The sequence below is a fragment of the Pan paniscus genome, chromosome 8 (assembly GCF_029289425.2).
Source record: "Pan paniscus chromosome 8, NHGRI_mPanPan1-v2.0_pri, whole genome shotgun sequence".
Classification (NCBI taxonomy): Eukaryota; Metazoa; Chordata; class Mammalia; order Primates; family Hominidae; genus Pan; species Pan paniscus.
In genome coordinates this window covers 142053693-142069962 of record NC_073257.2, presented here as the reverse complement: position 1 = coordinate 142069962, position 16270 = coordinate 142053693, and the positions used below count along the sequence as shown (strand labels likewise).

The window sequence follows — 16270 nt, the reverse complement described above, 5'->3', positions numbered from 1 at the left end:
CTCTCATGGATTGAGGCAAGAGGAAGGCCTGAGGGCAGTCAGCAACCCACTTTTCGGGGCAGTTTTGTTCATGTCCCTGAGCAGAACCTGGCATTCCTGCCCAGCATTCTTGTCTAGCTCCTCTCTATACCAAACCAGCTACCACCCTCCTCGATGCCACCATGCCCACAGTGGGCCTGGGGTGCAGTGGGGCCTGTGTGTAGATATTAAAGCTACAGCTTCTGTTTATTGTTTTGGGCTAATCAAAGAGCTACAGAGCACACAGGTGCTAGTTGGTGGGCCTGCCTTGAATTCTAGACATTAAATACATGCAAAGTAACGTCCATTTAAAACTCAATCAAGAAGTAAAGTCACTTATCCATCCAACAACCATTTACTGAACTCCTAAAATACACAAAGCATCAGGAAGGACTCAAGATACATAAGAAATGGTGTCTTATCTAAAACACAATCTAACAGATAACAGATTTCCAAGCATCTCAAAACCAAAAAAGGACCTACATTTTTTCTTTCGGGGGACCAGGGGCAGTGATCCTCAGCCTCTGTGGCAAGGATGGGCAGCACCGGGCCGCAGGCCTCACACTGCTGTCACTCCATGCACCCAAGGGCAGATGAGTAAGGCAAGAAAAAATAATTTGTTGTCTGGGAGCTGAAGCAGGATCTAACAAGGACCCTGAGTGACAGGGAAGATCACCCCACAGAAAGGAGATGCAACGGTTAGCTCAGGTGTGAAAGTAAGAACAGGCTGCCACGTGGGGACAGTGAGAATGGCAGGGCAGTCATGCACACAGAAACGGTGATACTGGTCTAGAAATGTCTGAGAGTCAGGCTGGAAACAGGAGTCAAAAACAACTCTCAAGTTTCCATTCAATATGAAATCATTTTTAAACATACCAAAATCTTTTCCGTTCTTTAGAACAGCAGAAGAACTGGCCTTACCTTCACAATATCCAATCCTCCCACCAGCTCCCCTTTCACATACAGCTGAGGGTATGTTGGCCAATTTGAGTAAGCTTTTAATCCTTGCCGAACCTAAAGAAACAACAGGAATCCTGAAACCATCCTATCAGGCCCTTAAGATTAAAGCTAAGACAAGGGTGAAACATCAAACACAGAACTTACTTCTTCATCCTCCAATATATCGAATGTTTCATATTCAACACTGCAAAAAAGAGAAGACATTTTAACTGGAAATACAGTTAAATCAAAGTGTAAAACCTCTATGCATTTGATGTTTTTAAAATAATCAAGAAAACTGTTTCACTGCTAACAAAATGTACTACAGACCAATGGAAATGATTTTACTTCTTAATCTGTCTGGTACTACACAGAATTAGTCATTCCAACATATGACTTTATCTGGATTTTTCTCCGGACAATATTGGGTTAGACCAGGGGTGGGCAACCTTCTTCTTAAAGAGTGAGACACTCAACACTTCAGGCTTTACAGGCCAGACAGTCTCTGCTGCAACTGCTCAGTTCTGCTCTCTGATGCAACTGTCAGCATAAAAGCAGCCACAGACAATGTATAAATGAAGGGATGTGGCTATGTGCCAATATAACTTTATTTACAAAAATGGGCAGCCAGCTGCAACTTGCCAACCCCTGGATCAGACCCACACCCCCATCTGCACGAGCCTTCATTAACTGAACACTCTCACCCACTTCTAATATCTAACCCACCCCAGGCTGCTGCTTAACCTCCTGGAAGCTGCCCGTGCAGCAGGATGTAGTAGTGCTCGTGGACGGAGGCTGGAGGGCTCAGCAGCCGGATAACAACTACGCTGCCAGCTCCCTCCACCTTAGCAAGAGACATGCTTTCCACGCTTAAACTTATTTCAGAGAGGGTGCTGTTTTTAATGTACAAAAGGCCAATGAAAGCTTTGTGGCTTTATACCATACAATGAACATTACTTGTACAAAGAATGAAAAATCACTGCATGAATATCCAACTGTATCTACTCAGAGCGATTTCACCGTTAGGTGGTCAGGTATTAGCAAGCATGTATGCCTAAATCCTTGCAGGGTGCCTGAGGGTACAGGTGCAATTCCCAAAGGTGGCCAAAGAAAATGCTACATGTAAAAAAAACTAGACTTTCCATAAAACTGAAACCATCATAGGGAAATCTTGTTTATTTAGTAAACAAGTTCCCAAGGAAACTGTCTATGGTGCAGGGAACAGTCAAAAAAACTAAATGACGGGATAAATCAGAAGCAATTACCAAAAAAGGAATGTTTGAAAGAAGAACAAAAAAAGACCCCAATGTAAACCTAATGCTTTTTAAAAACCCCAATGTAAGTCTTTGTTCAAGTTGAACTAACTAAAGGTGGCAGATCTCTTAATACTGTGATAAAAACAATGAGTTATACAACTATTCATAAAGGATCCAGGAAGCACTGGGCCCAAGTGTATGTATGTGGAGTCCTAACAGCCAATATACTTCCTAAAAGTTATTCATAAAGGGTACCTTTCAAACCTCAATATACACTTGGTTCTCAGCCACTCGTGCATGTGTATTTTGGCTACTAAAGGAAAAGATAAGAAATGAGAAAAAGTAAAAAGGAGTTTTCTCCACATACATTTGACTCCCAGCAAGAGCATGGTCTGCTCATGTTAAAAGAAGCTGAGGTCCTGGATGGCCTCACTCATCCTAGGGCCAATCATGCTTAGCAAGTCCAGAGCTGGGAGGTCATTCTCTCCCAAAGCATCCTCCTGCTCTCCGAGACAACAGGGTGCTTTCAATACAATGGAGACTAGACAGATATGGGACAGAAAGCCAAGTTACCAAGATGTTCCACCAAAGACACGAGCTGGGTCAGGCCCAGTGTGTCGGCTCAGAAGACACCTGAGGAACCTGGTACTGCTAGAGAGGGATGGACTGTGTGTGTCTCACTGTGGACCCGCAGCAGAGGGTCGACAAAGAAAGGGGAAAATCAAAAATGACCAAAAACAAGCCAGCCCCCACTGTATGGCCCAGGGCAGGGGTGAAGAAAGGAACAGGCTTGAAGTTACAATTACAATAAACTGACTATACTTGCCTCTATAAAATGTCATAATAATCTAAAGAAGACAACCACATCTTTTTTTTGAGACAGAGTCTCACTGTCACCCAGGATGGAGTGCAGTGGCGTGGTTTCAGCTCACTGAAACCTCCACCTCCTGGACTCAAGTGATTCTCCAGGCCTCAGCCTGCTGAGTGGCTGGGATTATAGGCGTGCGCCACCACACCCGGCTAATTTTTGTATTTTTAGTAGAGGCGGGGTTTCACCATGTTCGCCAAGCTGGTCTCGAACTCCTGACCTCAAGTGATCCACCCACCTCAGCCTCCCAAAGTGCTGGGATTACAGGTGTGAGCCACTGTGCCTGGCCCTATATTCTTTTTATGTCCCTGAAATTGTATTCAACCTGTGCTATTCAACTATTTTCAATAGATCTTTGAAGTATATCAAAGATTACTTGAAAGTAATTTATTTGAAGCTACAGTTAGAATACATGATTTTTAAAAGATGCAATCATGAAATGAGAAATAAACAAAAATATCTGACAAACCCTACAGAACATGTGCTGTATATCTCCAAATAAGGGCTTTTGTTTTTAACCACAAAAATCAATGGCAATGTTCTTACCTGACAGCTTCACCACTGAGCACATCAAAACTAGGAGCACTGCAATTTAACTTGCCCTACCTCTCAGATCCAGGTAATGGACCTTAATATGTGCCCCTCAGCTTTCTGTATTGTTTAGCAACTAGGATATTTGAGAAAAATTAAAAACTACCTATAATATATTCCCCTGAAATATCTTTATGCACGGTGAGGACTCAGTTATACACTTTCCTCTGGGAAAGTTGACAAATAGTTATTCCAAAGGTGGCCTAAAGACCTCCTTTATGTTACTAATAGGTTGACACTGGCCAGAAAATACTATTTTGATCTAAGTTAAGGCATTCACAAAACAATACAGCAAAAAATAAAGATACAGATATGTATGGATATAGACATTACAGCTGAAAAGCATAAGTGGCAGAACTGAAAAGTTGAAATATTTTTTTCTTTTTTTTGAGACAGGGTCTTGCTCTGTCACCCAGGCTGAGTGCAGTGGTGCAATCACGGCTCACTACAGCCTCACCCTCCAAGACTCCAGTGATCCTCCCACTTCAGTCTCTCAAGTAGCTGGGACCACAGATGTATGTGACCATGCCTGGCTAATTTTTTTATTTTTTGTGGAGATGGGGTCTCACTATGTTGTCCAGGCTGGTCTCGAACACCTGGGCTCAAGCAATATTCCTGTCTCAGCCTCCCAAAGTGCTAGGATTATAGACGTGAGCCACTACGCCTGGCCAGGCTGGAATTTTTTTAATACACCATTTGAAAACAACATTTACATACCCAGTACTATTTAGTATTTCCAGAATTTGTTTGCTGAATCCACATTTTGCTTCCTAAATGAAAAAAAATTTGCAAAGATTACAATTTTTGTATGACCCAAGCAGCATGGTTGTACCTAATACTCTTGTCAACCAGCACAGCACTTGTCCAGCATAGCTGCCACTACTTTCACTCAGCTCCCAGAGCTTCTGCTCATCCCCTCTTCAAGTACGAACCCATCTACACAACAACCCAGGCACACGTGACCCACAGACTTCCTTTGGTTTGTAACCACTTGAGATGACATGTGTTCCAACAGTTTATATTCTCTGTGGTCAAAAAGTTCCTCTAAGTGAAACCTAGATTTTCTACAGAGATTTGAGTTCATTCTTTAATTCACTCATGCAAAATGATCTTAACTCACTTAGTCTTTTTGCAATGATTATGACAATTATTTTCCCATTTCCAACTGGATTCTGACTCCCATTTTTATTTATTTATTTATTTATTTATTTATTTTTTGAGACGGAGTCTCACTCTGTCCCCAGGCTGTAGTGTGATCTCGGCTCACTGCAATGTCCACCTCCCAGGTTCAAGCGATTCTCCTGCCTCAGCCTCCCGAGTAGCTGGGACTATAGGCACGCGCCACCACGCCCAGCAAACTTTTTGTATTTTTAGTAAAGATGGGGTTTCACCATGTTAGCCAGGATGGTCTCGATCTCTTGACCTCGGGATCCACCTGCCTTGGCCTCCCAAAGTGCTGGGATTACAGGCATGAGCTACCACACCCAGCCTCATTTATTTTTACATTACAGAATACTAACACTTTTTTGAGTTTATGAAAATCTTAAGCTTTTTTCATGCCACAGGACTCCAAATTCCAGCAATCTTGTGGAAAAGATATGGTACCATGTAAACATTTTAATAGCCCCAATAATATTGTTTCCAAAATGTATTAATACTTTCTAGGTTTCCAGAAAAAAATAGTTTTGAGAATAAATATCCACTTAAACAATTACCGAGAATAAGAAAAAATGTCACTTTATCATTACTAGGAATTATTAACTTCCTCTATTGTTTCAATACACTGAACCAAAATCAAAGAATTTAGGCCCTAACCTAATGTTTCCAACATGCTGAAATTTATATTAACATTTTCTTTGTTACTGTTACTTTCACTATTACCTAATTATATTAACCAGTTATGTTAACTAATTAGCTTCATTATACTAGTTATGTTAACTTATACACTAGTTATGGCAACCAGAGTCTGCCCTGTGAAGTACTGTGTCCCTTTCCCAATGAGCAAAGTGGTTCTCCGTGTCACTTGCCTGGTGCATCTCGCTAACAAGTGAGGCAGTTTCTTTATTCCAACAGCCTCCCCTTTCAAAGCTTTGGTTTCTTTATCTCTAAAACAGGCCAAAGTCTGTCCAACCCTGCCTACTTCAACAACTGATTGAGAATTAAGTAGAGGTTCAATTGCTATGAAAATTACAAAATATGATATAAATGTGTATGGCTGGTTTCTGGAAATTACCACTCTGATCTCAATCTGAAAGAAAATTAGTTCTGCTCAAACTATTGGTGGAAGTAATCTATCAAACTTGATATTCAAAATGACGCATAATCAATATGTACTTGCATCAAAAAGCTATAAGAACCATCCCATTACAAATGAGAATGCTGACCATTTCACTCATTCATCAAACACACAGAGCACACCTGCTACAGCCAGGGTTTGCTCCTCCACTGTCACAAAAGGACGATCTAGGGGTGCAAACCCAAGCACGACCAGGTTCCCTGCATTCAGGAAGTCCACTGACTCAGCTGCACACTTCAGCAGTCCACAAACTCAAACAAAGGATAATGACATAACAACTCATACAACCAGTAAAGTGTTAACAGTGTTGACCACATTAGCTGACGAAGTTTGGCAGTAGAAAGAAATGCACCCCACTGAGATGTTGATGATAAAGTCAAGCAAAATGTAGATTACTTTGTTTGATCTTCGTAAGCACCAATTAAGGCCTGGATAACTTCCTGATATCGCTACAGCTTCATTAGCTAAAGCTAGGAAAAAGATTTAACTGTCCCCTTGTTGCAGATGTTAACATCAAAAGAAATTACAAATAAAACCATTTTTGAGTTCTTTACCTGTTTGTTTCCTTTCATAAAGAGCATCACAGAAGCTTTATTTGTCAGCACTTTGAGCCTAAAGAGAGAAAATTGATATAAAACGGCTCAGCTCAATTATGCAACACCACTTTTCCTCCGCTTCGTGAGTAACATGCATATTTGAGGGATGGCAGGATGACAGTTCACAGCTTTGAGTGGTATTAAACAAGCAAATGCGTTGACATTTTCCTTGATTTCATTCTCTCCCTAAGCCACTGTAAAACACAATATGGCTTTTAAGGCAACGAATGTTCCTTCAAGTTGCAATTTAAGCCCATCAACTCACAGTAATAAAAAAATAATAATAACCAAATCAGTAAGGAATTGTTCAATAAGGGGCCTATATATTAAGCCCATCCAAAACTTCCAGAACTAGATCTTGTGTGCACCATCTTCCATCATGATGCTGCATACCACTGTACACGTGTAAAGCTCACAAGGTCGGACTGCAGGGTGACAGCGTTAAACCTCAGAACATCAACTAATGCCAGATACTAAAATCACATTCTCTCATCTTAACATGTTTTATATTTTATACAGTCTTTCATACATCATAATCTAACATGCTGTCAGGAATTTTAATTATCTGTATATAGCCACAAGTTTAGTCACAAATCTCAAGAAAAGTCAGTGCTGGGACAACGGGTCACTGAAGAACCTAAGCCCCATGGGGTCACGCCACCATGTTCTCCCAATTCACAGCTCAAAAATCTCCTTAGAGGCTGGGCGCGGTGGCTCACGCCTGTAATCCCAGCACTTTGGGAGGCTGAGGCGGGTGGATCACGAGGTCAGGAGATCAAGACCATCCTGGCAAAACACGGTGAAACCCCGTCTCCACTAAAAAGTACAAAAGAATTAGCCGGACGTGGTGGCGGACCCCTGTGGTCACGGCTACTCGGGAGGCTGAGGCAGGAGAATGGCGTGAACCCGGGAGGTGGAGCTTGCAGTGAGCCAAGATAGCACCACTGCACTCCAGCCTGGGCTACAGAGCCAGAGTCCGTCTCAAAAAAAAAATAATAATAATAAATATCCTTATAAACTCATCCCAAATGAAATGCATCAATCACGCACAAAGCTGTATCACTTACATTGCCAACCGAGTAGGATTAGCTCAAGTTCAGAAAAATATGAACAGATATAGGAATACAATGCTGACCCTGACAACCCAACTAACCCAGCCACCTGGATACAGGGAACCACAGCTCACAAAGTACTGCCAAAATACACGTCACAAGTCCATGAACTCCACTTCCTGCACTCTGCTCACTCGGAGCCCTTTAAATTATTACTCCAAATATGCTGAATTTTCCTTCCTACATAATTCTAGCCAGTTACCTTTTGGTGTCTGCAAGCACAGATTTAGAAGCAGCACATTAGGAAACGGAGGTCTGATGGAGACAAGGCCATTAACAGCGGCAAGTGCACTCAGCAGAGAAGGAAAATCAACTGAAGAGCAAATACAAGCATATAAAAAACACAGCTGTCTTTGGAGACCACACAGCCTCCATGGGCCAAGGGCATCACCAGGCTACAGGCAAGAACCACACATGAAGACACCCAGCGTCAACAAAGGGATGAGGAGCATCGTTTTCTCATAAAGAACACAGGAAATGGTACCAACCACAGGACAGAATGCGGCACTCAAAGATCAGCCTGACATACGTGGATTGGACACTGTTTATAGAAATTATTAATTAACGACAGACAAATGAGGTATTTATTATTATTAAACACTTTTAGAAATTCTCAAGATGTTACATGGCAAAAAAAATTACCAAAGGAAGGTTTATCTTACAATCTCCAGCCCCAACTATGAATGGCTGATTGCTGATATAATAAATTCCTTTTTAAAGTTCTATATTAATTTTACTGCAATAAAAATCCCATTAAGTTGCCTTGCACACCAAAGTCCAACATTTCTGTAAGAGAACTTCTCTAAAAGCCAAGTGAGATCCTTGATAAAACAAATACATGTTTCACACCTCCAAAATCTGTTCATGTAAGTTCTCGTGGTCTAGAAAGGCCATGAGAAGTGCTCAAAGCTTGTTGCGAGGTGATGAGTTTTTCACACTCACCACTTGTCACTCAGTGCTCTGGCGTTGGGGCAGCACCCGCAGCAGTCACCAAGGCTGCACCCAGGAAAACACGAGTGTGCTGAGGTTACGCCAAGGAGCAGTGACAAAACAACTGGACCCTGGCTCTGAAATGCAGAGAGGTAAGCAAAACTTGGTTGTTCCACAGAAACAATGACATTTCTATAAAAGCAAAGCAGATCCTCCACATGATCACTAAGTTGGTGCTAAAATTTCTCCAATACAAATTAGATTTGCCAAAGTTTGCATGGCTAATGTGACTAAACAATTATGACCTCTGGCACACAAATACCAAATCCTTGATTTCTACACAGAAAGAGCAATGCAAAACCTGAGGACTTTAAAATATTTTTAGTATATTAAATGATAGGCTATTTGAAACCTTCTAAAACACTTACCTTTCCTCTAATTTGGGAGCTTTAGGACAAATTGTATCTAGTTCTTCAGATGCTTCTAGCTCCTAAAATAAGCACACATATCAGTTTTATGAAAAAAATTATTATAACATAAATCTCCTTGATCACACCATAACACAGATTATTGATCAATCAACTAATCAGAAATACTGTGTATTCATTGCAGGTTCTTATTAGTAAATATAGATTCATAAGAAATTTGTATCTTAGATTTATCACAACATTTTAAAAAGTATGCTCTAAATGGAATTTCTTTACAAAGCACAGACTTCTCAATTCTAACCTTAATTATATCAAGTCCTCCTATGAGCTCTCCAGAAACATAGAGCTGAGGATAGGTAGGCCAATTGGAATAGGCTTTGAGTCCCTGTCGAACCTCTTCATCTGAGAAGATATCAAAACTGCTAAACTGAATATTATGTTTGTGAAGAATTTCCACCATCTGCTTGCTGAAACCTGTACACAAAAAAAGAAAACAAAGCACTTAACTTCTCTCTCCCAAAACACATACACATGATAATACATTAGTTCAGCATACATATCATCTAAAAGACATAGACGCCTGCCTTATTTTGCTGGTGATTTAATTAGCATGGCTGAATAATATACAAAGAGAAAATAAATTCCTGGATCCCCTTATTTGACCTTGAACCATATCACACACTCAGATATGACTTAACTTTTTGACACAACTGTGACTACTAAAAAAAAAAAAAAAGTGGTGTGTGTATTTATTAAAGTTATTCTTCAATATCATGGACATTTTTTGTCACAGGAGAAATAGCACTAGCCAAAAAGCAGAGACCTGGGGGTGATGGTGCACACCTGTAATCCCAGAGACTGGGGAAACTGAGGCAACAGGCTCACTTGAGCCCAGAAGTCTGAGGCTGGAGCGACCTATGAGATTGTCACTGCACTCCAGCCTCCAGTTTGAGTGATAAAGCAAGACCTTGTCTTTAAACAAAACCAGAAATCTGAATCTGACACCTGCTCCCTCCACCCACCAAGGTGACACACGATGAGGCCATGGGTGGCCTCCGCTCAGCACTTTCCTACTAATCAGGAGACTGACCTGATGCTCTGACAGTCCCTCCCAGCCTTTCTGTTGTGAATCTATGAGAATCAATTCTGGGCAGATGAAAAAATTCTACAATTGTTATTTTTAACTACTACTTGACTATACTTAAAACCCAATGCTGTTTCATTTCTACTGCCATTTTACTGCTTCCTGAGTTCCCACTTCAGTAGTTCTCAATCTTCACTATCTCTAAGTAGGATAAATTAAAAATCAAGAAGGCATGTGTTCTCCTGTAGTCTAAAATACACACAGTACATTGAATTTTAAAGCTATCTTCTCTGTTGTTATATATGAACCATCAATAGATTGACGGTATTCTTTCTCATCTCATGTCATAACTTGACAGTTTCTTTTTTAAAACTATTTACATTCCCTAAAGTATGTAATGTAATTTTTTTACTACACTATAGCGACAATTTTATGTTCCATGATTTTATTATACTTTTGTGACACATTTTTATTCTGTACTTTTTTGACATCATCTTATTATGACATTAGAACTGAAGAATAAGAGTGTAAATATTGGTCTTTTATAAACCTATTAGCCTAGTCTGAAAAAAAAAGTATTTTTCTTTCCATAAGCTAATTCTTCTCCATTGTTCCCAATACTTTGTAGGGCCCTACTCTTTCACGCCTCATTCTTCTTCTCAAACACAGTTGTAATTCACTGGAAAAGAACCTATTCTTCAGATTCAAAATTTCTATAAGACTTAGCAGTATCAGCAATTGTTTTTAAATAAAATCAAACCATAAAATTCAATATAAGATTAATTGCAAGAATGGGCTTTACTGATGTCACCCAAAATCATATTTACTATTAAAACATGGATCTACAAGTGAGCTCTAAACATTTTCCAAATCTGCAGTTTATTGAGATGAAGCACTAGTATTTATTTGTATAGCATATAAGTTGCTTTTCCTACATCTGAAGTGTTAAGTTCATGTACAGCCTGAAGTAAAACACTGATTCTGAAATTTTTTTATTCATCTGGGAGTTCATTAGTAAACAGCTAAAGGCTGATTGCTGATGGTTATTCTGTTGCCAATATATTAACTCATTTTTACTGTAACTGGCTGAGAAAAAGCTTTATTTTAGCTTTAGGCAATTACATGCAGACTAGAAAGATTGATTGGTAGTGTTTCATTTTTAAGAGTTAAAGTGGCAGACTAGAAATGTTACGCTTAAGGATAAGATGGCAAGAAGGCTTTATTCTAGTAACAAAATATTTACACACCTTTTTTTAAGAAAAATGCATGCATGCAATAAAAATATTTAAATGTAGAAAAGTAATGTTTAACTGCCACAGAATCCCCATTTCCACCCCCAGTCATTTCTACTCATGACATGAATAGGTGCCTAACACCGCATCTCATCACTACCTAACAATAAACCCTAAAAAACATCTCTGAAACCTGATTCTGTGGCTGATTCAAAAGTAAGAGCCCGGCTGGATGACTCTCACTGCAGGAGGAATATCTGACTATGCCTCAAATACCTTTTGCTTTGCTAAAAGCTTTGTTAACTGAAATAGTTATAAGAATTCCCAAATAATTAACCTGCTCAAGGATTTAAGATTCTGTTTAAGATGACATATACCTCAGTGCTTCTGGAAACTCTTCCTAAAACAAGCATTTTCCCGTCTTCATGAGGAGCACAGAGTAAGGACAATCCAATTCTTTTCAACTGAGACCCTATCTACACGTCAGGCTCATAACACACCATACAATTCTGCAGGTAGAGCCCACGTGAAGGATAAGAAGATGGAGACATGACCTGTGCAGGGGTTAGGCTGAGTCCAGTGGGGTTCCAGGAGAGACCCTAAAAATGGCTTTCAAGGTTTTCTAGATATAAAATTTAAATGTTATTCATTCATGTTTTTCTGATTAGCAGAAAGCAAGGTGGGGACAAACTAATCAAAAAACAAACATCAAAATACTCCGCAGTGGGAGTTCAGTGGTGTTAGCAGAGATAGCACTTTCAAAGCTAATTTGGTGCAAAATAAGGAAAGAGCAGCCACGTGCGTGTTCACAAGATGAGATGGCCAGTGCTTTTATAAAGGGAGCTTTGCCTACACCCTTCTCTAAAATGCCAGAAGAAGAGCAAAAACAATGCTCCACTAACCAGGCTCAGAAAGGAACAGCAGAGGGTCGAGGTGACTTATGTTCCCATAAGAAAACAGTTTAAAAATATTTTCTAATTAATCCTAAGTATTTTATTAAAGAACAGCAACATTCTTAAATGATCTATTTACTATATATGACAGAAAGACATGTAACAGAAAATATCAGGAAACAGAAAAACCCACTGAAAATGTAGTTATAAAAATTATATAGAAGTACTTTAAAAGAAGAAACTGTAACCGTTCAATCATATGTATCTCAAAATATTTATTCTTTTATTAATTAAATATCTATAATACTATGTTTTCAGATGGCTCTGAAATGTGTTTTGTTTTGTTTTGAGACAGAGTTTCACTCTGTCACCCATACTGGAGTGCAGTGGCTCGATCTCGGCTCACTGCAACCTCTGCCTCCCAGGTTCAAGCAATTCTCCTGCCTCAGCCTCCCAAGTGGCTGGAATTACAGGACTCCACCATGCCCAGCTAATTTTTGTATTTTTAGTAGAGATGGGGTTTCGCCATGTTGGCCAGGCTGGTCTCGAACTCCTGACCTCAAGCGATCCGCCCACCTCAGCCTCCCAAAGTGCTGGGATTACAGGCATGAGCCACCACGCCCAGCCCTGAAATATTTCAAAGCTTCTTTTTTATTCTATTATTTGTACAGTCTTCCAAATCTCACTCCATTATAATAAACATAATTTAAATAAGTTTAATATAAATATAAAAATGCTAGCAGTATATTTTAAATTCAGTTTAATAAAGTAAAAGGTAAGCAGAAAAATTAAAATGTCTAAGTTTCTCTCTAATTTACTTGAATAATCATACAATATCTACACTGAAAAGGCCCTCCAAGATTGGCTCCAACAGCCAATCTTGTTCCCAACAGCACTAGAAGGAATTAAAGGCACAAGGAGGGTACCTGACTTGTCCCCAAAGTTGCTAAGGCCGCAGGGGTGGGCCTGAGGCTCGCCTGGCATGACACCCAGTGCAGCACACTTCCCAGGACATCCTTCTCCTCTGAGCACTCCTTCCCCAAGCTTCAGTGTTGCCACCTGCCTTTTCATTAGGTTTATCATTCAGAAAAGACTGAGACTGCTGCTGTTCAACCCCAAAGGAGAGAATACTGTAGAGATTTCACTGTAGGTGTGCTTCACCCACATTTCACAGCCAGTTCTACTGTACCTGAGATCTGAATGAAGGTGCTGAATACAATCCATTTGACTGAAGTGGTAAGTTCCCATTTAGTGGCTACCACACAAAGTACAAGAAATAATTTTCATGTTTCGTGGAAGAAGGTGAATGTGAACCATTTGCAACCCCCGTTAAAAACAAAATAACAAACGCAACAGAGACTATCTGTTGCTACCTTTAGTTTAGTACAGACTAAGTTAGCTTTGCAATACACAAATAGCAGGTATTATCTGACACATAAATACTGGCAGGGAAATTTTTTAGGCAGAACTAAGAGATACTTTTAAGACAGAATTCATGGTGGCTCACGCCTATAATCCCAGCAGCACTTTGGGAGGCCAAGGCAGGCGGATCACCTGAGGTCAGGAGTTTGACACCAGCCTGACCAACATGGACAAACCCTGTCTCTACTAAAAATACAAAAAAATTAGCCGGGCATGGTGGTAGACACCTGTAATCCCAGCTACTCGGGAGGCTGAGACAGGAGAATCGCTTGACCCCTAGTAGACAGAGGTTCCGGCGCACTGAGATCGTGCCATTGCACTCCAACCTGGGCAACAAGAGCGAAATTCCGTCTCGAAAAAATAAGAATTCATCATGAAACTTTATTTTTAAAACTAGACATTATCATAAGCTAATATGTAATTTAATAACCCTACAGGGAAGAATTTAGAATCAAATTCACACTAGAAGCTTGGCTATCTTTATAAAGTCACTCTGGACATGCTGTAATCATATCAAGAGCATACTCAATGTTACTGCCCCTATCTTAATAAAGTCCCTCCTGTGTAGTTGATACAAATACTCTTAGAGTCTCAACAGCATCATCAAATGGCATTAAATGCTCAATTATGCAGCATACTAATGTTGTACTAGGCACAGTAAAAAGAAAATAACATAAACCCACTACCAGAGGGGTCAAATAACTCTAAAACTTACTTAAGGACAAAATTATAAGCATCCATGTGTACAGAAAATAAGAGTGACTACAAGCCAAGAATTTGGAATCTTTCCATTACCAGCAGCTATAAACTGGAAATGACAGCAATGCAGGAAGACAATCATTAGACAGTGATGACACAGGGGAGGCAAAAGCACACAAGGTGGACACAAAAACACTAAAAAATTCCGCAAATTTTTTAATTGCTGAATCTGAACTAGGTGAGAAACAGGAGGCTGCCAAGAAAGAAAAAATTACTGTTAACAGCAAAAGTAGATAAACAGGCAAAAGAGACAGCAATATGGTAGTTGGAACCTAATCCTAACTCTGCTTACCAGGTGACCTTGGGCAAGTCACCTCTATCTTTGAGTCTGAGGACTTCAGTATAAAACAAAAATCTGAATTAGATGAGTTCTGAGACCCCTTTTGGTTCCAACATGCTGAGTCCATAATGCAAACTAATTCTTATATAGTGTCATTGGGAATTATAACCGTTTTGATTTTCTAAAAGTATGTGAACACAAGTATAAGATGTATGGTATAGCATCCTTGGAAACAGGATGCCCATCTCAACCATACCCCATTCTGGGAAAGCACCCATTTTGTTTATATTATCTTAAAGGCAGCTTCTTACCACAGCGTGGTTCTTGAGGAGTTCCTTTCATAAACAGCATGCAGGGGGCAGCATGAGTCAATTTCTTCAAGCGAAGGTTGAGATCCTCTTTAAGATGTTCATTAGCGCTGGGTGGGAAGGAGCCACTAGATGCATGTCGCTGAACTTTTTTGGTCAACTCTGGGGCATGTGCACCATCTAATCGGTCGATTTTCTGAGAATTCTAAAGTTTAAAAAGTTATTTAGAATACATGCAGCATTCCATAATAATGACATTGTTATAGCAGATTTTTAAAGGGGACAACAGTATTACCGGAGATGTAAAAAAAGAAACCCTCATTGCCAATTGCCTGCACTGCATCTCAATTTTAGAAATACATAATTTTTTTCTTTTCTCAGAAACACACTGAGAAAACACTGCAACATCTCAAAGTCAAATCAGGTCAGTCTAACATAATACAAAAAAGACTGCCCCCACATTGGCTGGAATGAATCTATTACTAAGTATAAATGAGGTATTTGGGGAACTACGATGACACCCATGGGTGCCTGGAAGCACAGGTGTGCACCTGCTTCCTAAAAGTCATTCATCAAACCAGAACCAGCCAGAGGCTCCATTATGTCCAGGCACATGCTCTAAACAACCAATTTAACCAACTCAGGGAACACTGGGGTTCCACAGCCACATATCTGAATTTTGATCAAGAAGCTCTGATTCTGGCTGCTGGCCCTACACAGTCCATGCCACTTTTCTAAGATGTTGGCAAGCAGCTGGCATGGTCTTCTTTCTCAGCATCGGTGCAAAAATGAGACTATCAGAAGAAAGGTGGAGGGCCAGAAACAGCCAAACACCTAATATTCGGGGATTAGAGAGAGGGTAAAGAAACAAAATAGGTAGCCCCATGGCACCCTACAAATGGATAATCTCTTGTACCACCTTTATCCTTACCTTGAAAAACAGAAAAGTGGGAACAGAGCTAATTTCATATTTTTCAGATACTTCAGGAACACCTTCAGCTTCCAACTTTAAAATAAAAGAATTCAAACTTGATTATTACAAAGTCCTTTTTCACTACTTTAATATGTAAATCAGTTTCACATGCATTATCCCTTCAAGTAGCTGGCATTTTTTAAAGAGCATGGTACAAAAGTTTATGACACATTTACATTTAAATGAGACTCACTGGGCTGGCATGTCATCCACTGAGTTTGCAGTGTCAAAACAGGTTCAGAGGTTTTTATTTTGTTGCACATTTCAAAAGATGCCTGGAGGCTG

General features: G+C 39.9%; 1 protein-coding gene across 6 annotated transcripts in view; it reads right to left on the bottom strand.

Moving 5' to 3' along the window:
• GLRX3 (glutaredoxin 3) overlaps positions 1 to 16270 on the bottom strand; it is a 108572-nt gene that overhangs the window by 64068 nt on the left and 28234 nt on the right. For 5 of the 6 annotated variants that reach the window (XM_003816270.6, XM_055093486.2, XM_055093487.2 and 2 more), the window contains exons 3-10: positions 15944 to 16018; positions 15016 to 15217; positions 9336 to 9508; positions 9035 to 9096; positions 6523 to 6580; positions 4390 to 4442; positions 1123 to 1162; positions 940 to 1032 (exon numbers count right to left, since the gene is read on the bottom strand). In XM_003816270.6, coding sequence (XP_003816318.1) covers positions 940 to 1032; positions 1123 to 1162; positions 4390 to 4442; positions 6523 to 6580; positions 9035 to 9096; positions 9336 to 9508; positions 15016 to 15217; positions 15944 to 16018 — 756 coding nt within the window. Of the gene's footprint in view, positions 1 to 939; positions 1033 to 1122; positions 1163 to 4389; positions 4443 to 6522; positions 6581 to 9034; positions 9097 to 9335; positions 9509 to 15015; positions 15218 to 15943; positions 16019 to 16178; positions 16268 to 16270 lie in introns of all 6 variants that reach the window. The other variant, XM_055093489.2, reaches the window with a different exon arrangement.